Below are 23,385 nucleotides of genomic sequence, written 5' to 3'. Positions count from 1 at the left end.
ACCAAGATTGCTCAAGTAATTTGCTCCCTGTCCTTAAAGTGGGTTTACAGCTTTAGGAAGAAGCTTGGTGGGGTTGTGCAGCAGGTATAAGCCATGTCCTGCTGGGTGCAGTTAAACCCCGGGACTACACAGCGGGCCTGGTAGTCTTTCTTCGTTAATGTGTGTATCATCATTGTACTGATACGTATCAGAACCTAATCTCTCAATACTGAGTGTTTCAGCCTTGGTGCTGCATAAATCTGACACACTGAGCAGCAGATTTGTAATGAGAGACCTCCCTGCTTAAGTCCCTTGATGTTTTACGAAGATACCAAAAGCAATCCTGGTGTAAAAAGACAGCTGTTAAGGAAGGCCTTTGAAGTCTCTAGCATCTGCAAGTAATCACCATTACTCGTCCCGCTTCACAGCATTGACCCAGAATTTATAGTGGGAAAAAAATCCTAAAATAGATAGACTGCATGGGTTTACACCTTCAGCTTCACTGATATCCAATCTTTGGTGAGCTGTTCTTGCAAAGTTTTCTTTATTTTGAGGGAACAGGAAGAAAATCATGCATTAAAATTAAAATAAAATAATATATATATATATTGTTATTCAAATGAATCCAGTGCACCATTCCAGACATCTGTATACAGTCAAGACCAATATAAGCAATAACGGCTTCAGTTATCAGAGCAAAACACTGATCACTGAACACTGACACCCAAGTGCCTGACCCTGTGACCATCACAAAGCTAGGCGGAGTTATTACCACACCCAGGGGGGCATCCAGGGAATTTGGGCCCCATTAAAATATATTACACTGGGGCCCAAAACTCAAAAAAATACTCAATTAATAACATTAATACATTTTTAAAAACTAACGAAGCAAACCTAAGCTTCTCAAACATGCCCTGGCTGGCTGGCTACATTTAAAGCAGCATTATGTGAGAATTGGTATTTTTTTGCTCCTGAACTCACAGGAATATGACTCTTATGGGTTACGCAGAGTTATCCTGCCTATTTCACCAAAGTTACATAGTGCAGTTCGCAGCATGCAGAGCCCGGAGCAGCAATGATAGTGGTGCTGTTCTCCTTATTAAAAGGTCAGTGGAGCATCTTGATGATTCTTAAAGCTGTTATTTTAAGCTAAAAATACTACATACTGCTGCTTTAATGTGGAAATGATGTACATCATACATCATATGATTTTAAATTCCTATAAGGAAACTGTTGTCTATTATCAGCAGCATTTCATTTACAAGAAAATGATGTTACTTTTGTTCTCCATCACTGAAATAAGCACAGGACTTGGTACAACCCTCAGAGGCTGTTTACTTTGAGTGTAAAAGTACGGCAACACCTTTTCCATAAACGTGTGCGTGAACGTGTGCAGGCTGCACCCCTCCATGGGACAGGAGAAAGAGACCTTCCCTGCATCCCAGTCTAATTGCACTCGAACCCTTTGCAGCCTTCGCTTCACGTCCAGCGGCATCGGGGGCGACACCATGGCCCTGTATTCCCCATCCCTCAGGCACAGTGTCCAGAAACCATTCTCTGGGCGCGCCGGGACCTCCTTGTCCCTCTTGACGGAGGCGCTGGCCACCCCCAGGATCCAGTCGTCGCTGGCCCCCACCTCCACGTCCCAGCTGTGGGTGCCGGAACAGAGGGCGACCCGGCCCAGAACCTCAGCACTGATGTGGAAACGCTCTGGGTTGCTTGAGAGAGGAAGGCACAGGCCACTGTAGTGGACAGAGGTGAGGTCATCTGACAGGTACAGACAGGGGTGGGCTGTGTTTGGGTCCAGGGTCACAGGAGCTAAGCAGTGAATGAAGAACCAGACATGGTCAGCCACAAATGCCCTCGGACTGCACAATATCTACTATCACTGTAATCTGGAACTGGTCAATACTCACAGCACCTCAAGCTTTAGCAGTATCAGTACCTTATAGGTCAATGTCCGCTAATGAATAAAGCTTTGGTCACACTGGGCTTTGTGTCTGCAATTCCAGAACGAATAAACTGTGCATGCAAAACCTCAGTAAGGTTCATCCATTGACAGTAATGCGCCTGATTTGGCTGCACTGACCTTTGAAAGGCCTCTGAAGGCCCAAAACTGCGGAAATGCTAATGTTAGCCCTGTCTGAGCATGGCTGTTATGGCTCTCTACTGGCTCTAAATAAACTGATAAACTGATGTTCAACTATCAATACACTGCTAATGAAAGTTAATGAAGTCAGAAACAGAACTGCTAATGCACAAAAGAAATTACGAGCACATTTCTTTAACTTCACAGTAGCGTGCTAGCTAACGTATGTATGCGGATAATGCTAGCGCTATATCAAATGAACTATATAACACTATCCTGACTCTAAAAAACACATTAAAACAAGTGGAATACATACAAAATTAGGCCTGAATTAAGAGTTTGCCAGGATGGTGTTAGCCATGTAGCTCATAAGCTATAGTATTAGCATTAGCAGCATGCATAGCAGCTGGAAAACAATTTTAAAAATTATTATTTATTTTTATTTGGTCTAATTTTTACACTCTCCCTTAGATCATCAGATTATCTAACAAATCCACAGAAATGTAACCAATCTCCTCTCATCTCCTGACAATTACACAGCACAATGTGCTATTCATTTTGTGCTAGAATTATTGTTTATACGTATATTTAATAAAATTACACAGCCTTCCTGTTTATATTTTTTTATTAAGGTTGTCAACAACAGTAATATTAGTGCCTTTCCTGAAGTGACTGTGTTACAACACAGGTGTGGCGCAACAGATAACCCCACTACCTGCCAGTGAGCTACCACACCACGTGGGAAACTGGGGTTCGATTCCCGGTCTGGGTGACTATGCTGCGCTACACCAATACGAGTCCTTGGGCAAGACTCCTAATGCTACATTGGCTCACCTCTGTAATACGAGTAACCTTGTAAGTCGCTCTGGATAAGAGCATCAGCTAAATGCTGTAAATGTAAATAACAGGGAAAACACTAATGTTAAAGACAGGGGTTCTGACCCCAGCAGTAGGTCTGGTATCCTGTATATGTAGGTATCCTGTATATGGTCTTTATTGGGTTGTGAAACAGAAGAAATGATAAGCAAAATGTGTATAAATAATTGCACAGTATCCTTGCTTATAAGTGGCTTATCTTCTTTGTCCCGCAAATGGAAAGTGGTTTATCAGTGGTGCATCATTGCCTCCTTGTGTTTCTGGAAGGTACTTACAGTATGGAGCAATCTCCTGCATCTTCTCCCACACTCTGAACTTTAGGTTGCTCAAGTGTTTGGCCTCATCCATTAAGGCTCCACGAAACCCCTCTGGATCCGGCAGTGAACACTGGGTTCTGCAAAAGCAGGTCAGGCTTTATAGAATAGCTCCATGGGTTATGTGGTATGTAGTATCTGAGAAGATGCAGATGGGCGTCACTTTCCAGCACCTGCAGCTTTTGAACAGGACAGAAACCAGCATTTCTACATACCTCTCGATGGTGGATTTGAAGTTCTGTGAAAGTAAGCAAGACACAATGAACTGTGAGTGGATCTGCAGTAAAACCACCTCATACCCAACATTACTGAAGACCACAGCACCCAGAAACCTGCTGGTCACACTCGCTGGCCCTCACCTGCAGCAATGTCAGATCGTCAGCGACCATCTCCTCCTCTGTGCTTCTAATGATGTCTAAGAGTGAAGACATCCTGCCTGTGAGCAATTCGTCCCTCTCCTTCACAGCCAGAACCCTCTTCTCCTCCTCCTCCTTCAGGGCCGACATCCTGGCTTGCTCTTCCTCGAGCAGAAACCGGTGAAGCTCGAGGAACTGATCCTTTATTCGCTTCTCTATTTGCTGAGCCTGACTCTGAAATGCACGTAAACATGAATCTCACTAGAAAAGAATTACTGAACTCAGTTTTCAGCTGATTAGAAACACTTGTAGCACCTTGATGTGCTCCAGAGTCGCCGCTGCAGTCACCCTGAGCTTGGAGATCACGTCCAGCTTGTCCTTCAGTGTCTTCAGTGTGGAGCTGATCTTATCCTGCAGGAGATGTTTAGACACAAATAAAGCCATTAAAAGATGACCAGGCTACGCGTCTACACGAGGCGGTGAGCCTTTGCTCACTGCAGCCTCAGCTTTCTGTTCTCAGGCTGTTACTGTAGGCTTCCTGTCAGCTCAGCTGTTCAGCCTCCCTCACAAATCTTCTACTGGGCTTCTGCACAGCCAACAGGAGGGCAGTTACCATGTCTGGAAGTCCCTCCAACATGGACAAAGGCACTGAGGCCTCTGACCTGGCACTGAGGGCTCTGATCAAGTTCTGAGGGCTCTAACCCGGCGCTGAGGGCTCTGACCTGGCACTAAGGGCTCTGACCCAGCGCTGAGGGCTCTGACACGGTGCAGAGGCCTCTGACCCGGCGCTTAGGGTTCTGACCCAGAGCTGAGGTCTCTGACCCAGCACTGAGGGCTCTGATCAAGTTCTAAGGGCTCTGATCAAGTTCTGAGGGCTCTGACCCGGCACCGAGGCCTCTGACCTGGCGTTGAGGGCTCTGACACAGGGCAGAGGCCTCTGACACAGGGCAGAGGCCTCTGACCCGGCGCTTAGGGCTCTGACCCGGCTCTGAGGACTCAATCAGGAAACAGTCTGATTGGATGCTGAATGAATTAGCGCTGATCTTCGAGTTTAGCCTGTTAGCATTGTAATCCCAGATCTGAGTAAATCTGTCCGGCCCTGCCTTCACTCCAGGTCGGTTTAACTCTCGTTTTATTGGTCGCCTCGTTAAAAAGGACACATGGTGGGCGGAGTTTTTCAGCTGGAGGTGGAGCTCTGGAGAGGGAACTCTGGTCAGTGTGTTTGGGTGAATTATGGGTGTATTTAGGAAAGGGCAGCGGCCTCAGTCACTGATTACAACACGACCGCTACTGTTTTTAGGCTTCAGCATTAATGGACGTGGAAGTCTGATTAGTGCATTTTGGTGATTTGATCATATTTCTATTTCTACTTTGCTGAACGTTTGACATAACCCAAATTGAATTATTATGAAGAAAAATTTTATATATTTTATTTTATTACATTTTATGGGACTATCAGTTACATTTGACCCGGCGTTACTTTTTGCCCCGGCCTGCCCATTTACACATTTTCATAGAAAATCGTGAGAACAGCAGAACAAAGAACATTCCTCTGGACTGAACCTTACAGAAACACCACTGAGGGCTTTCACTTCTCAACACATGTTTGAACTGGGAGCATTCTTCTCCTAATCCAAACACGTGAACATGTAGATTTATGGAATATTTCTTAAGGTCATAATAGTTTGGAAGGAGCCTGACGTTTTTTCCATGTCTTTCCACAGGAATGCGAATGGTGAGCCTAGTAGGTGCTGTTGGAATGCCTCGGCAGGACGTGCCGAGATCAGAACAGTGTCAGAGCAGACTCGGGTAACTGCATTCCCACACAGGGCCGCTCCGAATCTTTTCATGCCTGCAGAACAGCAGCCAGCATTTACAGACGCACAATGCGGCACAGAGCCGGCAGGACAATGCCGTCACTGTCACAGCTGTACCTTACAGTCCAGAGCAGCCTCCTCCGTGGGTGAGCAGTCGTGGCCCTTGTGCGTTCTCGAGGCCTGGCACACCACGCAGATGGGCTGCTGGTCCTCCAGGCAGAAGAGTTTCAGCACCTCTCCATGCTGACTGCAGGACACGTCCTTCTCATCCACTGCTGTCCGGCTTCGTCCTTGAAGGAAGGCCTCGCAGAGGTTCCTCAGGGCTAGGTTAGACGGGGGGCTCCTCTTAGAAACCCTCCTCCTGCAGACGGGACAGGTGCGGGAACTGCCACCGTCCCAGAAGCGCTGCAGACAGGCCCTGCAGAAGCTGTGGCTGCAGGGAAGCAGGACGGGATCCCTGAAGATGTCACAGCACACAGGACAGGACAGGTCATCTTCTGGTAGGCTGGATGACATGTTTGCCGGTGACTGGGACGATAGCTTCTCTCAGAACCAGAATCGGAACTGTCTGTTGGCCAAGAGTGTCTCCACATGAGAATGTGTTCTGCATGTAAACCCGCCCTCCGTCTCGATCCTCCACATGCCTGCTGTGATGCCTAGATTGAGCTGTTTGGTCTGCAGGCTCGTCTCGTTCAGCTGGTTTTCCAGCTCTCTGCTCTGAGCTCTCTGCTGCAGTTGGCTCTCTCTGCTAGTGCACGAGCAGCAGACAGGGAGGAGTGGCACACAAAGGCATGAGACAGGAAGCAAATCTCCTCTGATGATGATGAAGTTCTTGAGGTTAGCAGGTTCAGATCTTGTTGCCAATCTACGTAACTGGTGTTTTTGACATTTTTGCCAGGCTGTGGACATCCTCAGATGGCATCTATCTTCCAGCCTATACTGATGCAGCTAAGGGCCCTTCTGACTGGCTATAATACCAATAATGACCTCTACGAAAATGCATAATGTGTCTTTACAGGGAATTAAATCTGAATTGATTTTATTGTTACAAGCAATTTAATCTGAATTACATTAGTTTTTACAAGCAATTTAATCTGAATTACATTCGTTTTTACAAGGAATTTAATCTGAATTGATTGTGTCTTTACTGGGAATTTAATCTGAATTGAATTTTTCTTTACAGGGAATTTATTCTGAAATGATTTTGTCTTCACAAGGAATTTAATCTGAGTTAATTGTGTCTTTACGGGGAATTTAATCTGAATTGTTTTTTTTATTTACGGGGATTTTAATCTGAATTAATTGTGTCTTTATGGGGAATTTAATCTGAATTAAATTTTTCTTTTCAGGGAATTTAATCTGAATTGATTACGTCTTTAAGGGGAATTTAATCTGAACTGATTTTGTCTTTACATGGAATTTAATCTGAATTAATTTTTCTTTACGGGGAATTTAATCTGAATTAATTGTGTCTTTACAGGGAATTTAATCTGAATTGATTTTGTCCTAACAAGGAATTTAATCTGAATTAAGTGTGTCTTCACAAGGAATTTAATCTGAATTGATTTTGTCCTAACAAGGAATTTAATCTGAATTAAGTGTGTCTTCACAAGGAATTTAATCTGAATTGATTGTGTCTTTACGGGGAATTTAATCTGAACTGATTTTGTCTTTACGGAGAATTTAATCTGAACTGATTTTGTCTTCACAAGGAATTTAATCTGAGTTAATTGTGTCTTTACAGGGAATTTAATCTGAACTGATTTTGTCTTTACTGGGAATTTAATCTGAATTAATTGTGTCTTTACAGGGAATTTAATCTGAATTGATTTTTCTTTACATGGAATTTAATCTGAATTAATTGTGTCTTTATGGGGAATTTAATCTGAATTGGATTTTTCTTTACGGGGAATTTAATCTGAATTAATTGTGTCTTTACAGGGAATTTAATCTGAATTGATTTTTCTTTACATGGAATTTAATCTGAATTAATTGTGTCTTTACGGGGAATTTAATCTGAATTGGATTTTTCTTTACGGGGAATTTAATCTGAATTAATTGTGTCTTTACAGGGAATTTAATCTGAATTAGGTTTTTCATTACATGAACTTTAATCTGAATTGAATCTGTCTTTAGTGGGCTGGTACATTAGCAGACAACCTCTTTTTGAATTTAAAATGAGCATGAAATGATATTATATATATAATGTAATTTCTGAATCTAGATTGGTAAATATATTGTTAATATTATATATGTTTGTTAATGGATACAGAAACACCTTAATTTCTTTATGTCAGCATAAAATTACAAAAGAAAAGAAAATCAGGGAACAGAAATGCTGTGAACAGTTTCTGAGATTAAAATGATGCTGTGATGATTCTGTCCGGTCTTTAGTCATGGTCAGCAGACCACAATGCGAACACCAGAAGTCCTGGATGGGGCCCAAAGAACTGCAGAACCGTCAGTATGCTTCCACTGAGCAAAGGCTGACAGATCTACACGCTGACGTAGGTGATGTAGCTGACGTAGACATGTAGCTATGGTTGGGCTGAAGGACACTTTAACAAAGTTGTGTCATTGTGTGCTCATGGCGGAGTGGAGCATGGATTGGAGGGATGGCAAATGGACAAACAAATGGACAGGTGGACAAAAGTATTGGGACACTTGCTTATTTAATGTTTCTTCCAAAATCTAAGGTATTAAAAAAAGAGCCTATCCTGCTTTTGTTGGAGTAACTGTCTCTACTGTCCAGGGAGGAAGGATTCTACTAGAGTTTGGAGGGAAATTGTTGTGAGGATTTGATTGCATTCAGCGACAATCATTAATGAGGTCAGGATGTTGGACGATTATGTTCACCACCCCACTTCATTGTCTCCAACTCCCCAACTGGAGCATCCAATGGAGTTCCTCCACTGCTCCACAGCTCAATGCTGGGGGGCTTTGTACCCCTCTCCTCCACGCCTGGCGTTAGGCATCATGGGGCCAACAGGTTCATGATGATCTGCTCCTGAGAGTCCTAATCTATTGGCAGTACTTCTCTTTCCAGGGACTAGACAAACTGTGTCAGCAATGAGTGCAACTTAAAGCAGCTGGATGGGTGTCCACAAACATTTGGACATGTAGTGTAGAGAGATAGAGACAGGTTGATGGATGGATGGATGGAAAAATAACCACCACTCCCATGTTATCCTCTGCTCTCGGTTGCCATGGCAATGACGTCAAGTTGCACCACGGGCTCCAGCCCAGTAAGCGCGAGCGGGGAGGGGTGGAGAGAGATAGATGGGGTTGGAGTAAAGCAGAAAAACCGCCTCCATCCTGCCGGAGATCTGCGATCCTCGAGCGCTTCAGCAGCAGCGGCAGCAGCGGCGACCCTCGAGCTCTCAGCAGTCAGCGCCTTTTCCCTTTAGCACCATGCGCGAGATAGTGCACCTGCAGGCCGGCCAGTGCGGCAACCAGATCGGAGCCAAGGTAAAGGATGTGCACGAGAAAATGCATGCGTAGAAAAAAACAGAGAAAATGCATGCATGCAAATCTTGCAGTAGAGTGCAGATGGCTGCTGCTTAATCCGCCCTGGAGAATTCTCCAGAAAGTAGGCTGCAGGGGGGGGCGGTGGGGGGTAAGGGAAGGACGGGGGGCTGTTTGTGGGAGACAAAATGGGGGATCTCGTCTCGTTCGTGCTCTGGATTGTTAATGATGAGCTGAGATTAGACGTCTTGTGTGCACGAGACGGTGTGCTCTTTCCCTTCCCGAGCATTTGCAAGGCTGAGTTTAGTTGCATGCTAAATATATAGCTCGTGCACTGGGTGTAAAGTCGTTTCAGCCGTTGTTCGACGTTACACTTGGATATAAATAAAACCTAATGCATTTCTGCAAGGTCATCTTCTGCTGCAACCCTTATTTATTTTGCATGTGCTGTCCTATTTCTTGCATTTACTGCACAGCATGCACGAGAATGCACGAGACTGACCTGTTTAGCCTTCGCCTGTGCATAATTACAGTATGCTGGAGTCATTTGGGTTGATTCAGTCTATGTGCATTGAAATTTAGGCTTGACCTACATTCCTGGACATGCAGAATCAAAATGGCTTTGCGTGATGATACAGCAAATATTGCTCAGCCTGCTGGATTTGCACACATTTGTAATTTGCATGCTTTTTTAGAAGCTTTTTGCATTGAAAGAAGATTATAGATTTAAGACATTTATTTGAATGGCTGGATAATGGTGATGAGATGGGGAATGGTGATGTCATCGACCATATGGTGCACAGAAATAAAAAAATGACATAAATACAGATCATACAGGAATGAAACCGTGCAGCAAGCAACCACCTGCACCTTCATTAATGCTCTTATTGCTTTTTTAAGTGGGTTATAATTAGTCCTGCTTCTCTATAGGCCTAGTCACCCTCCCCCTTTCTTCTGACTCTCTCCATCTCTCTGGGCCTCCGCCCTCCTCTCTCTCTCTTCTCCACTTTTCCCCTCTCAGTTTTGGGAGGTGATCAGCGATGAGCATGGCATCGACCCGACCGGAACGTACCACGGAGACAGTGATCTGCAGCTAGACAGGATCAGTGTTTACTACAACGAGGCTACAGGTAACACCCACTGCTGTTGCCTTTAACGGGGCAAAACTGGCTGCTGTCAGTCGACAGATGTTGAGCAAGGTGGGGAGAATTCCTCACGCACAAAAACTGAAGCTTTCAAAGGCCGTGACCTGGTATTTTCTGACTGAGGAATTTGTGAGCCCAGTTATGTCCCAGTTATGGGAAATGGTGCTTCTCTCCCTCTGACCAGGTGGCAAGTATGTCCCCCGTGCCATCCTTGTGGACCTGGAGCCCGGCACCATGGACTCCGTCCGATCTGGCCCTTTCGGACAGATCTTCAGACCAGACAACTTTGTGTTCGGTGAGCAAATTGTTCATTTTTGACACCATATTTCGATTATTACATTATTATTTTCCTTATTATTATATTCAGATTGCATAATAATACTAATAGAAAAAAAGACATTTATTAATGTTTTATGTTTCACTGTTATACAAAAATGTTATATCACAAAAAAGGCAACTGAACAGTAGAAGGAAAATACTTTTTTTAACTTTTAACTTTTTTTAAGTAAAAGGACTTTAGGTCGTTTTGGAGCATTTCTATTGGTCCATTTATCAGACTGACCATATTCAAATTATGTCAAAGTGAAAAACAGCAAAAATGGAGATACAAGGTTTCTGCATGACAGCGGCGCACTTTTAAACAGACATCAAAGTACTTTACAAGAAGAAATGCACTTGGAAATGAAGTAAATAATAAGCAATGCATAAACTAAACTAAAATAACTAAAAACTACAAAGAGTTTTTTTTCTATTTAGTTATAAAAATAGGACATTTTTTTTTCTTAAATATGGACCTTTCATTCATTTAAGGAGAAATATATAAATAAAAACATTGGATAAAAAAGAAAAACATAAAAATATATAGCTTTTGTATTTAGATAAATAAAAAAATAAAAGAAAACTTCTATGAGACATTAAAATAAAAGCATTAAATATAGATTTTTTTATTATTAGTTATTTAATGGAAATAATACTAATCGTAATAATTGATTTTATTTATATAGCACCTTCTATGCATTTGAAATATAGCTCAAATGGGGTGTACACAAATAAATACACATAATAAACAGCATAAGAAAATAGGTTTAATTAAAAAATATATAGATCTATAAATCTAGTTAATCTATGAAATGCAGTAAAAACTAAAAAAAAAATACAAAATATATATTTTTGCTGCATATTTGCTTATATATTTTTTTTTTTTCATTTTGGAGCATTTCTATTGGTCCAATCATCATGAGTTTGATATGAGCATTAGACACAACTAGCAGATAAACGTTATATCAAAATTGAAAAACAGCAAAACCGAAGATACAAGATTTTTGCAAGACAACATCCATATATTGTTTCATAACTAATATACAGCCATATACTAATGGATAAAACTACACACTCAAACTACAGTGGAATTATTGTTCCTATTTTCCTGTATTTACACACACTTTCCCTGTTAATAGGCCAAAGCGGTGCTGGTAACAACTGGGCCAAGGGCCACTACACTGAGGGAGCAGAGCTGGTAGATTCAGTGCTAGATGTGGTGCGAAAGGAGGCAGAGAGCTGTGACTGCCTGCAGGGCTTCCAGCTCACCCACTCCCTGGGTGGAGGCACTGGCTCCGGCATGGGCACCCTCCTCATCAGCAAGATCCGCGAAGAGTACCCCGACCGCATCATGAACACCTTCAGCGTGGTACCTTCGCCCAAAGTGTCCGACACCGTGGTGGAGCCCTACAACGCCACCCTGTCCGTGCACCAGCTGGTGGAGAACACTGACGAGACATACTGCATCGACAACGAGGCTCTCTACGACATCTGCTTCCGCACCCTCAAACTGACCACGCCCACGTACGGCGACCTGAACCACCTGGTCTCCGCCACCATGAGCGGCGTGACCACCTGCCTGCGCTTCCCCGGCCAGCTCAACGCCGACCTGCGCAAACTGGCCGTCAACATGGTCCCCTTCCCCCGTCTGCACTTTTTCATGCCCGGCTTTGCGCCCCTCACCAGCAGGGGGAGCCAGCAGTACCGCTCCCTCTCCGTGCCTGAGCTCACGCAGCAGATGTTCGACGCCAAGAACATGATGGCCGCCTGCGACCCGCGCCACGGCCGCTACCTGACCGTGGCCGCCGTCTTCCGCGGCCGCATGTCCATGAAAGAGGTGGACGAGCAGATGCTCAACGTCCAGAACAAGAACAGCAGCTACTTCGTGGAGTGGATCCCCAACAACGTCAAGACCGCCGTGTGCGACATCCCACCCCGCGGCCTCAAGATGGCAGCCACCTTCATCGGGAACAGCACGGCCATCCAGGAGCTGTTCAAGCGCATCTCTGAGCAGTTCACTGCCATGTTCCGCCGCAAGGCCTTCTTGCACTGGTACACGGGCGAGGGCATGGACGAGATGGAGTTCACCGAGGCCGAGAGCAACATGAACGACCTGGTGTCCGAGTACCAGCAGTACCAGGACGCCACAGCCGAGGAGGGTGAGTTCGAGGAGGAGGGCGAAGAGGAGGTCGCCTAAATTGCAACCAGTGGTCAAACGTTGGTCCACCACCACCCACCCCACTCCTTAATCATCCCACTCCCTTCATTGAAACAGGTGTTGGCAAAAAATAAGCTGCAGGTGTTCTCCACATGTTTGGAAACGTCCTCTCTTGGTCTCATGGTCGTGGTCGTCCCGCTTTGGGAAAGTGACATTTTAACAGTTGTGCATCTTTGTTTTCTTTGACTTTGTGTTTTTTGTACATTGTGAATGCGCTGCGTCATGTCCTCCTCACACTGCCTTGCGGAAAACAGACGAACAAGTGGTTTTAACTGTGAAGCCTTCAGATTTCAGAGTAACTTCGGTCCTGTTCAGTCTGAATAAAGGCTAATTCTACACCCCAAGCTTTGTTTGGGCTTTTTTTTTTTTTTTTCATGTCCATGTCCGAGAAGTCCAGACCGGAGTACACCCATTTACCTATCTATTCAGTCATTGTTGTGAACATCAAGCACTACCACCAGTGGGTGCTGTTTCCCAAATTGACATTAGATTCTCACAGGCGTAAAACATCAGGACACACATTCTTCAGCAGTTCTGCCAGAATGCTACACGGTATCTTGGAGAACAGTCAATGTCCTAATTCCTCTCCCTGCTGAGCCGGCAGCAGCACAATGCACAGCATTCATCAGCAGGGCTGTGGACCTGCCCTGGATGATTTTAGTCCCACTTTCAGAGCTATTTATATGGGCGGTTCACCAGAAAATCACCTTTTCTAAAACAATTGTCTCCTGAAACCAAACATAGTCAACCAGACAAGACATGTCTGTTGTCTAAAGTTTGCTTCTTCAATTTATCCCAGAAGATTCAAGCTTCTTGGTCATTGAACAGAGTGCTGGCATTGACTCCCATTACTTGTTAGCTACATTAGCATGTCCAGGTTGATTTTGTCTGGCACAAGAAGTGTGTACTGGATTTTACAGTGAAGGTTTCCTTCAAGGCCTTACTAAGGTTCCTAGAATACTGAAGCATGGGGATGTGGGGTTGGCGTCCTCCTATTAAAGATGCTAGCGTCTCGGACACTCTCGAAACTTATATTTATATATATATATATATATATATATATATATATATATATATTTAATACCAACTGAACACTGCATTTACACAACTGTCTAATCAGTCAATCATGTGTCAGCAGTAAAAACAATGCAGATACAGGCCAGCAGCTTCAGGTGATGGTCACAGTAACTATTAGAATGAGGGACAATGTAATCTCAGAGATTCTGAGCGTGGCATGATTGTTGGTGTCAGAAGAGCTGGGTTAAGTATTTCGAGAAAAAAACATCCGGTGAGTGGCAGCTCTGCAGTTCTGCAGACGGAAACACCTTGTTGATGATAGAGGTCACCAGATTATGAGCTGACAGAAAGGCTACAGTAACTCAGATACCCCTTCTTGAGCAGAAAAGCAGCTCAGAATGCACAACAACAACAACAACAACACGTCCAACCTTTAGGTGGATGAGCTACAACAGAAGCAGAAGACTGCCGTCTGCTGAGAACAGAAAGCTGAGGCTGCAGTGCTGAGGCACAGCTTCACCAACACAGCCTGGTCTGATGGATCTTCTGATTTCTGCTGAGGCACACAAACCTGCCTTGAGGTGGTGTAAGAGTGTGGGGAATATTTCTGACATGCTTCGGCCTGTTAATATCAATCAGTCATCTCTTGAAGGCCACAGGCGACTGGCGTATTGTTGCTGACCGTGTGCATCCCTTCATAACCGAACGGCTTTTTCCAGCAAGATAATGCACCATGTCCCATCTCAAACTGGCTTCATGACCATGGCTGTAGGTTCAGTGTTCTTCGGTGGCCCAGATTTCAGTAGAAGACATATGGGATGTGGTAGATTGGGCGATTCACAGTGTGAAGGTGCTTCTGAAAAATCTGCAATGATACAATCATATAAATATGGACCAGAATCTCCTAAAGGAATATTTTCACCATCCTGTGGAATCCATGCCAAGAACCGAGGCTGCTCTAGGACAATAAAAGAGGCTCTACCCAGTATTTAAGTAGATAGATGTTAATAGTAAAGTTCTCAATGAGTGATTATTCACTTCATATACTGAAATAGAGAGAGAGAGCAGATACAGAATGATGAGCTTTCAACACAGCCTTCTGAAATGTCCATTTAATACCAGCATTTATTGATAGCTCCAGAGTTCCTAAACATGTCTTCTACTATGTTTGAACAGCACAGTCAATTCAAATTTGCTTTTTCCTCGTTATCAGATCACATGTGTATTTACACAAGCAGTCAAGCAATCCTTATTGAAATGGCTGTGGCGTCTCGGTACACAAACATGGTGGAAATCCTTTGGACTCGAATGAAAAGGTTGTTGACGACCACTTGTCAATGTAAAGGCGTGTGGTACAACACATAGGCCGCTCGTGACTGGGAACTGAGGTCACGGAGGGGCTAAATAAGATAATAATTAAAGTTCAGAAGGATGTTAGTGCTCAGGAAAACAATTCAAGTATATTCGTTAGGTTTTTGATTAGAATGTGATTCCTAGCGGCAGTTCGTTATTGGACTGCAGGCGGTTGGGACTGCAATGATCAGTGTTGCACTCATTCCACAGACATTAAAACTGAGGTAAATAATCACTCTTGGTAAATAAAGCCATTGAGATCATAGTGGTTCCAGCATCAAATACACTAGCCTAGGTTTCAAAACGTTCCCATGTCATATGAGCATTTCTGAAAAACATGAATAAAATCAATAGAAACTTGTTTAACACTATATATAAAAAATAATAGTTGAATTTTAACTCACACAGCAGCAGGTAAGACAATTCCAACCAAGGCTTCCAAACTTGTATGGAAATGGAAAGACAATGTAGGGTTGGGCGGTGGCCTGTTCTTTCATTCGGTCACACCGGCTTCAAATATTAGCTAGCCGCAGATATTCCTACATCAATTCCCGCTTTTTGTCCTTAAAAGTTTTTTTTCTGTGGTGTTGGAACTGTAACCCACTTGCTAAGCCAAGCTTTGCTATTCGTCTGACTTCTGACTAACTTTCTGACCAAATGTTGACCACAGAAACTCATGTCTGAGGGAGCAAACTCGATTGGCATGGCTTTCGAATGATAGAAAGCCGTAATTCAACAGGGCTACGTTGTGTTTAGACTAAAGTAGCCAGCTAGCTAAGCTTAGAAAAGCTTAGCACAGACTGTGTTCAAAGCTAACTAAGGCTAAAATAACACATTTAGAGGATAAAGCCTCATATCTGAGAGCACAAAGCTGAATATATGGTCTTAGGAGTGACTTAACAGCCCATATCAAACGTGTTTTGGTAGTTGGCGATGGTTCCTGTGGTGCGCATCCTAACTAATGTTAAGTTTGGCCAACACTTTGCGTCTAAGGAAATCATTTTGAGATGGAAGGTGCTTAGGAATGATTGTAGGATGTGTTTCCAACAGTTACAGGTTTGCTCTCCTTGCTAAACTTGCACCTAGCATGGGCTATTTGTTTTCCCATCAGTTTTCAGTGCACGTCATCGCCAATCCATAAGCTCCCACAGCACCCCCACGCTGTGGCTCTCTTAAATGCAATGGGGGAAGTGAGCTTATTCGGCCTTACTACTACTACTAGACACATCCATCATGTCATCACTTTGAAAAATCGTCCTCATTTGGAGATACCGTCTTTTGCAGATACTGTGGTAGACCGTGTTACCGTTATACCGCCCAACCCTAGGAAGATATAAAGGACAATGTACCCTAAGAACAAGACACTTGAGTGTGTGTCAGGTTTTCAAGAGGAATACCACTCCTGGAAAGCCAGCAAGCTGACCAATCCAATGCAGCTGCAAAAGTCATCTTACCCTCTACCTCTTGGGTAGATTTGGGGTTTCTCTGTGCAGAGCAGGACTGTCAACCGGTTAGGCAGAACTGTGCCTTGTTGCAGCTCGAATCTGTTTAGTGTTGAGAGTGTCTGATGGGTGTGGTTTCAGACTAAAGCCCGACAGCTGTAGGCAAGGTTAGGTTTAGTTCATCCACAGTAGAGTCATGTGCTTAAGCGTAGTGGCAATCCCAGCCATCAACCGCTCCGTAACGTCTTGCAGGCACACGTGTGTTATTATATGATTCATAAGACAGTGATGAGACTCATGTTTTCTGCCCTATTAAAGCGATAGTTCAAAGATCAAATTTGCACAATTCTCCCTTTACTTCACATGTAGTCCACCAGCCAAGACAGCTATTCAGTTTTTCAGCTGCTACAATGCTAAAAACTAAGCTATGATATGCTATGCTATAAAGCTGCTGTGAGCCATCATGGTGATTTTCCCTTAAAGGAAAATCAGCATGTTTCACTCTAAGGTACAGGGTAACAGGGTGGTAGATATGCTCGTAAAAATGCATCCGAGCATTTAATTATAAAATACTGAATAAACACATATTTGGAATTGCATTTTTAAGATGGCAAGTGTGTGATTACTACTGTAGTCTGTGGTAGGTCCTGTGTACGATGCTAATTAGTGGTTATAAGCGTCCGTTACTTGGTAGCTACATTAGCCTTGCAGCTTCAGTGCAAAACTAAGACAACACATCTTGTCTGGAAGGGAAAACTGTGCAAATCTGATCTTACACCGTCTACAACTGTCCCTGTCGAGGAGTGCGTCTGCCAGCTTGCTGATGCACTAAGTCCAGGTGACCATTCCCGTATCCTGGGAACGGAAGCAGGCTACACTGGAGCACTGTAAGCCGTGCTCTCCAACATCAGATAAGTCTCTCCTCCTTGGGCAGTTTGAGAGTGTTCGGTGCCTCCACGCTTCGCGCTCCTGTCTGCTCCTCAGAACTCGGCCTGTAAGTTCCTTCCGTCTGCCTCTTCTTCTTCACCACACAGAAGAGGAAGACCAGCACCCCCGCCACCACCAGCGCGAGAACCACCACGATTGGCACCACAATCGCGACGATGTTCGGCCCCTGAACAGAGTGGAGAGGGGTCAGTTATGGAGTTAATAGTCATTTCATAGCGAGTAAAAGGACTCTGTACTCACTTGTGGGCCGGGGGTGTCCGTGGTATTAGCTGGCACTGTGCTGTTTTCTGTGAGGGGGAAAAAGAAATAGATAAGCAACTAAAGTGTATCCAACCTTATCTGGAGTGGATGCAGGTTTGCATTTCAACCAAGAAGGAGCTCACATGATCAATGGTTCCACTTTGTGGACAAGACTGGACAACCCTTATAAACTAGACATGGGCTGTGTCTCAATTGCATACTACACACTAATACTGTAGGATAGGCAGCAGGCTTGGCAGGGTAGTACACAAAATATTAAGGTACTGACCCGTTTTGCACTAACAGGAAGTTATGAATCATGTATTTAGTGTCGTATGCCAAAATACCTCACTGATACCTTGAACTTGACCTACACTTGAGAAAAATGAGGCATTCTATATCTCAAACATATTATTAGATTTTTTTTTATTACATCCAGCTCTGTTCATTATTCTGGACCCATCCAACAGTGCATATTCTTTTGACAGCTTTCTCTACATTTATCTGCAACACTGACTGCATCGAAAAGCACTGCTAAGACAACTGCTAAAGACGCTCTACAGCACTACGCTCCATAACGGGTATATAGCCCCCAGCACTGGGCTGTGAAGCAGTGGAACTGGCCTTATACATATATAGTTGCTCTAGAGTGTCCTCCTCTACAGGGCTTTTCTATGATGGGAATATACAAGCAATAGGTGCACCTGAGTTCACTAATCAGAAGGGGTGTCTGAATATTTTTGTCAAAAAATTCGGTCAGAAAGGCCTTAACATGATTACTTTCCAGACTGTAACTAAACAGGACAAAACATGAATGAAACTGTGCAGGAAAGCGAGCCTCAGGGGAGGAGCTGAAAATGCCGTCATCCAAAGTATGAACTTAATGATATAGCAGCAAAGCACTGGCAGGCAGAGAGCATCTACAAAAGGCACAGGGCAGTAGGACTGTAGTAAAACAGCACTAGGATTCATTTTTAAATAGTTATATATATATATATAATGTATGCAACTTTGGTTGGGGCGCAAAATGCCCTGTAGTTCCTTAAAAAGCCTATTTATCACCCTGTTACTTTGCATGTTTTAAAACACACCATTTTTTCTTTTACAGAGGGCTTGCGGAAAGAAAATAATAAGCTTTGCTTTGATTGACTGGTTTACTGCACCACAGAAGCCACATATTATTGTGTAGTTTTAACACTGTAACAAAACTATTGCACTTATTCTCGAGTCTGAGCGGATAGTGCTGCTAAACCTAGCTAAACAGGTTGAACCCAGGTTAGCTTTTAGCCTTGCCCCCACTCACTCCCCCAGGTTTGTCTTCCTCGAGTGTTTATCTCCAGTTTGGTTCAGCTGAGAGAGTCTAGTTCGTTTTCGAGAGCGCTGATGATGGAGAGAAGAGATGGTAAATGCTAGCATATGCTAGAGTTAGCTTTTAGTCTAGCGCAGATCCCCACTATTGCCCCCGACCCCAAAAGCTGTGGTCTCGAGGCCTGGTTACTGTAGACACCTGCATTTCCATAACTAGCGGAGTCTGGAGGTGATGAGCTGCTCTCCAGTATCAACAACATCATATTCTCCTGAAATCGCCCGTCACGTTTTACTGTTTCGGCAGCTTTGACTAGGGTTAGAAAGACTTCAGTTAGAGCGGAGGGCGGGTTTATGTCAATTTTGGGGGTGTAAATATAACAACACTATATGGACAGAAGTATTGGGACACCTGTTTATTCTGAAATCAATGGTATTTAAAGAGAGTCTATCCTGCTGTGAGGATTTGATAGCATTCAGCAACAAGAGCATTAATGAGGTCGGGATGTTGGAGGATCACCACCCCCCCTCATTCCCAAAAAGTATTGGATGGAGCACCATCCATACATCCATCATTCCAGAGAACACAGTTTCTCCACTGTTTCACAGCTTCACAATGCTGGGGGGCTTTATACGCCTCTAGTCCACGGCTTGCATTAGGCAGGGTGAAAATAGTTTCATTTAAGCTGTGTGTGTGTGTGCATTGGAAAATCTGAGTCAGCAATAGGTGCAGCTTAATGTAGCTGGATGCAGTCATTAGAAGGAGTGTCCACAAACTTTTGGACATGTAGTGCATGTTACTGACAATCCTACTGTTACACATTTATAACTTCCGTCCAAACTGCTTCCACTATGCGATCCCATGAGTTTCTTACCCCCCTGTTATCTCTGTGCACTTTCATCCTTGAAGGGGTGATTATTTACTCACGTAAATGATTAACGTCCTGCTTTCCTGGCGACTCTGTCAATCTGTCTCTCTCCCAAACACCCCCACCCTTTCTTTCTCTCTCTCAACAGCTACATTCCCACACCAACAATCTCACAACACTTAATCTATAATCATGACATCGAGGGTCTTCAGGTAGAAGTACTGCATGTTTCCCAGCTGGCACATACATATATAAGGGGACACAATGCTCCACAATGGATTACTGTGGTGAGCACGAACACTGCATTCCTTGTGCTTTCCCAACACTGGAACGCTGACTGGTTTGTCACAGGAGAACGATCACATGTGTCTAAGGAGAGGGCTTACGCTTGTGGTCTTGAAGGTCAGCGTTAGAGCCGTTCTTAACGCTGCCTCGGCCCATGCCGTCCTCTGAATACCTAAACCATTTCTGAAACTAACCAGCATGTTGGCACTTGCCTGAGCTGCCTTAGACAGCATCTAGTCCCAGTCAGAGGCGCGTCACTGGGGCATTATGTTGGTGTTTTGAGATGGGCTAAAGGATATGGAGGAATGTTGTATATTACGTGATATTAAAGGGCCCATATCTGACTTTTTAAGATCCACTTAATGTACAAAAATACGGGTCTTACAGGATCTCACATAACCCCTTACAATTGAACAGGCTATGCAAATTGGCTGATTATGATCTGATTGGCTGTACTATATACTCTGGGGAAAAAAAAAAAAAATAATAAAAACAGAGCTGTAGAGATGAAAAATGCAATTACAAACAATAAATAATTGTATAATTATTATAGTTATTATATTATTACATTATATTATAGTAATAATTGTAATAAAATAGCTATATTAGGATGTTTATATGCCAGAAAGCTATCAAAAAACAGTTTCCCATGATATAAGCCCTTCAAAAACACCTCACCAATCTCCAACTCTACCCGGCCTGCTTCATTTTTCACCTGATAATGACTCAGATCATACAAACGCCCACAGAAACCCACCTGGAGAGCGTTCAGCACGCTCCCATTACACCATAACAAGCGGTGTGATTGTTAGAGGCTCATTTGCATTGGTATCAGTATCACTACGGCTAAAACCAAAACTCTAACCCCAGTCCAGCCCAGTCCAGTCAGTCACTCCATTCACTAATCCCACCATCCTCCTCCGTACAGATGACCTACAGTCTGAGTGGTGAAGCCCTCTGACGGTGACTCACCTTGGGCCGAAGCATTTCCAAGAACCAGCAGCAGAGCACTCCCTGCCGCTAGCCCCGTCCGAAGCATCGCTGCCGGCCTGGAGTCCATCTCCCTGCCCTCACGCACCCCGGGCCGCGGCCTGGACGCAGCAAACCATCTCAGCAGAGCTCGAGGAAAAGACACAGCGCCGGCAGTCGGCTCGGAGTGACTGCGGGAGAGAGGAGGACACACCTAGGTTGAGCTTTGTTTACACTCATAGACAGCTCATGGCTTCAGAAGGACAGGACACTCGGTACACCCTGAGTCAACTGTAGGGGTGTACAGGAGTGACCGGTTAGTACTTTTAGCATTCAGATAACAGCACGTCAGCAGCTGCCTTAGTGGAGAGAAGGATGCACCTGCCACACACACACACACACACACACACACACATACACAAATACACACACACTTTTATTTTTTGCCCACTTTTTGAGCTACCTGAGCCCACACCACCCTGACCACCACCTTCAGCCTCCGATAAAGAGGGAAAATGACCAGCTGGTACTATTACCCTTCAGACAGCAGCATGTAAACAGTTTCCTAGGACAAATAAGGTGCACCTGCCACACACACACACACACACACACACACACAGAAACACACACACACACACAGAAACACACACACAGAAACAGAAACACACACACACACACACACACACACACTAAACTAGAACATCCCACAGTCAGTGACCAGAAACCAGCAGATCATTAGCCCATGGGTTTCATGGCGCTTCTCCTCCAGAAACAGCAGAGACGCGCTGATTTCGAGCCCACCTTAGAGCTGACTCGACCCCCAACACCCGGACCACCTTCCCGGACCAGCCTCAGAGAGAGGGGAGGGGGGGGGGTCCTTCACTTCTGAGAAGAACATGCAACTTTAGCTAGCTACCTCCTGTCCTGTCCTCCTCCTGTCCTCCTCCTGTCCTCCTCCTGTCCTCCTGTCCTCCTCCTCGGTCTGTCCACAGGTTCTCTTCCGCTTCACCTCAGCGATGGAGGAGCTCACAGGAGCGGCTCGTCGACGCAGCTCTCAGTCAGGAAGGGCGAAAGCTGAGCGTTTCGGCGGAACACCGGTGAAGTCCACACACACACACCTACACACACACCTACACACACCTACACACACCTACACACACCCTCGGCCAGGGCGAGATCCTTCATCACGGATATCTGCGCTGTTTCGTTTTTCGTCTTCCTCCTCCTAAATTCCCACTGCTGGTCACGTGCTCCCGTGTCACGTTACAGCACCTGAGCTACGAACCTGCGGCGCGAGACACACACGCCATTGTGTGAGCTCGTGTAGGTATATGTGTGTGTGTGTGTGTGTGGGGGGGGGACCAATTTGTGGGGACCAATAGGGGAAGCGGTTATATACTAAATAGCTAAATACCAATTTCTACCATAAATTAATAAATATATTTATTATTATTATTATTATTAATAATAATAATAATAATTTATTCATTTAATTTAATCTTTTCAACAAGACCTCAACTAAACTCAACCTAAAACCCACTAAAGTACTTACTGAATTAATTTAAATAGTCCTTATAGGTCTATTATTATTATTATTATTATTATTATTATTATTATTAGGTTATAGCCTAATAACCACCAGTGATACAAGCAAAAACTCAATTTCTGCCATTAAAAATATTTTAATTAATTATTTTATCATTCTGTTTTGTACATAATTACATTTTTACTAGTTACAGTCAGTCTGGGTGACCATATGCTGCGCTACACCAATAACAGTCCCTGGGCAAGACTCCTAACTCTACGTCGGCTCACCTGTGTAATTCAAGTCACCTTGGAAGTCGCTCTGGATAAGAGCGTCAGCTAAACGCTGTAAATGTAAAAGTACATGTAAATAAAATCAGTCTTATTTAAATACTTTTCTTGTACTTAGTAGAAATTGTAATTCTCACTAGTCAAAAGTCCACGTGGCAAAATGCCACCAATTATACAAACTCAAGATCTTAGCTGTGACGTTGTACTAGTAATAATATCAGATCTACAGCTCGATAAAGCCGTCCTGACTCATACTGCCAGAGTATAAACAATTATAACCATAATTGCCATAATTCATATATCAACTATGAAATTTTACATATTCATATTCATACTCATATTACATTATATATTTTTTTTAGTTATAATTATATTTAAACTAGTAAAAAGATCTAAAATTGCACACATTTAAATATGATTTTATTACACTCCAAAACTATAATTAGATCAATCTCTAGTTATTAATTGCATTAGCCAGCATTTGTTTATACGGATACGTGGACCTGGACGTTTGACTAGAATTTCTACTAGAAAAGAAACTGAGCTATAAAATCTTGAAGTTGAA

General features: G+C 43.8%; 3 protein-coding genes across 3 annotated transcripts; 1 reads left to right on the top strand and 2 right to left on the bottom strand.

Annotated features, from left to right (window-relative positions):
- Window positions 1-1,047: 1,047 nt before the first annotated feature.
- LOC140551189 (E3 ubiquitin-protein ligase TRIM35) lies at window positions 1,048-5,947 on the bottom strand. The gene is made up of 6 exons (XM_072674573.1): window positions 5,549-5,947; window positions 3,930-4,025; window positions 3,618-3,848; window positions 3,474-3,496; window positions 3,220-3,338; window positions 1,048-1,797 (listed from the first exon to the last, which is right to left on the bottom strand). The coding sequence occupies exons 1-6, from the start codon at window positions 5,945-5,947 to the stop codon at window positions 1,238-1,240; spliced, it is 1,428 nt and encodes a 475-aa protein (XP_072530674.1). The 3' UTR covers window positions 1,048-1,237.
- Window positions 5,948-8,703: 2,756 nt separating this feature from the next.
- tubb4bl (tubulin, beta 4B class IVb-like) lies at window positions 8,704-12,921 on the top strand. Its single transcript, XM_072675227.1, has 4 exons — window positions 8,704-8,899; window positions 9,918-10,026; window positions 10,226-10,336; window positions 11,499-12,921. The coding sequence occupies exons 1-4, from the start codon at window positions 8,843-8,845 to the stop codon at window positions 12,554-12,556; spliced, it is 1,335 nt and encodes a 444-aa protein (XP_072531328.1). The 5' UTR covers window positions 8,704-8,842; the 3' UTR covers window positions 12,557-12,921.
- A 1,782-nt stretch (window positions 12,922-14,703) lies between these two features.
- crb3a (crumbs homolog 3a) lies at window positions 14,704-22,327 on the bottom strand. Its single transcript, XM_072675228.1, has 4 exons — window positions 21,922-22,327; window positions 21,009-21,196; window positions 17,578-17,624; window positions 14,704-17,503 (listed from the first exon to the last, which is right to left on the bottom strand). Exons 2-4 carry the CDS (start codon window positions 21,094-21,096, stop codon window positions 17,297-17,299), a joined length of 342 nt encoding a protein of 113 aa, XP_072531329.1. The 5' UTR covers window positions 21,097-21,196; window positions 21,922-22,327; the 3' UTR covers window positions 14,704-17,296.
- Between the last annotated feature and the right edge of the window lie 1,058 nt (window positions 22,328-23,385).

The sequence above is a fragment of the Salminus brasiliensis genome, chromosome 3 (assembly GCF_030463535.1).
Source record: "Salminus brasiliensis chromosome 3, fSalBra1.hap2, whole genome shotgun sequence".
In the NCBI taxonomy this organism is placed as follows: Eukaryota; Metazoa; Chordata; class Actinopteri; order Characiformes; family Bryconidae; genus Salminus; species Salminus brasiliensis.
This window is presented reverse-complemented; position numbering and strand designations above follow the sequence as displayed.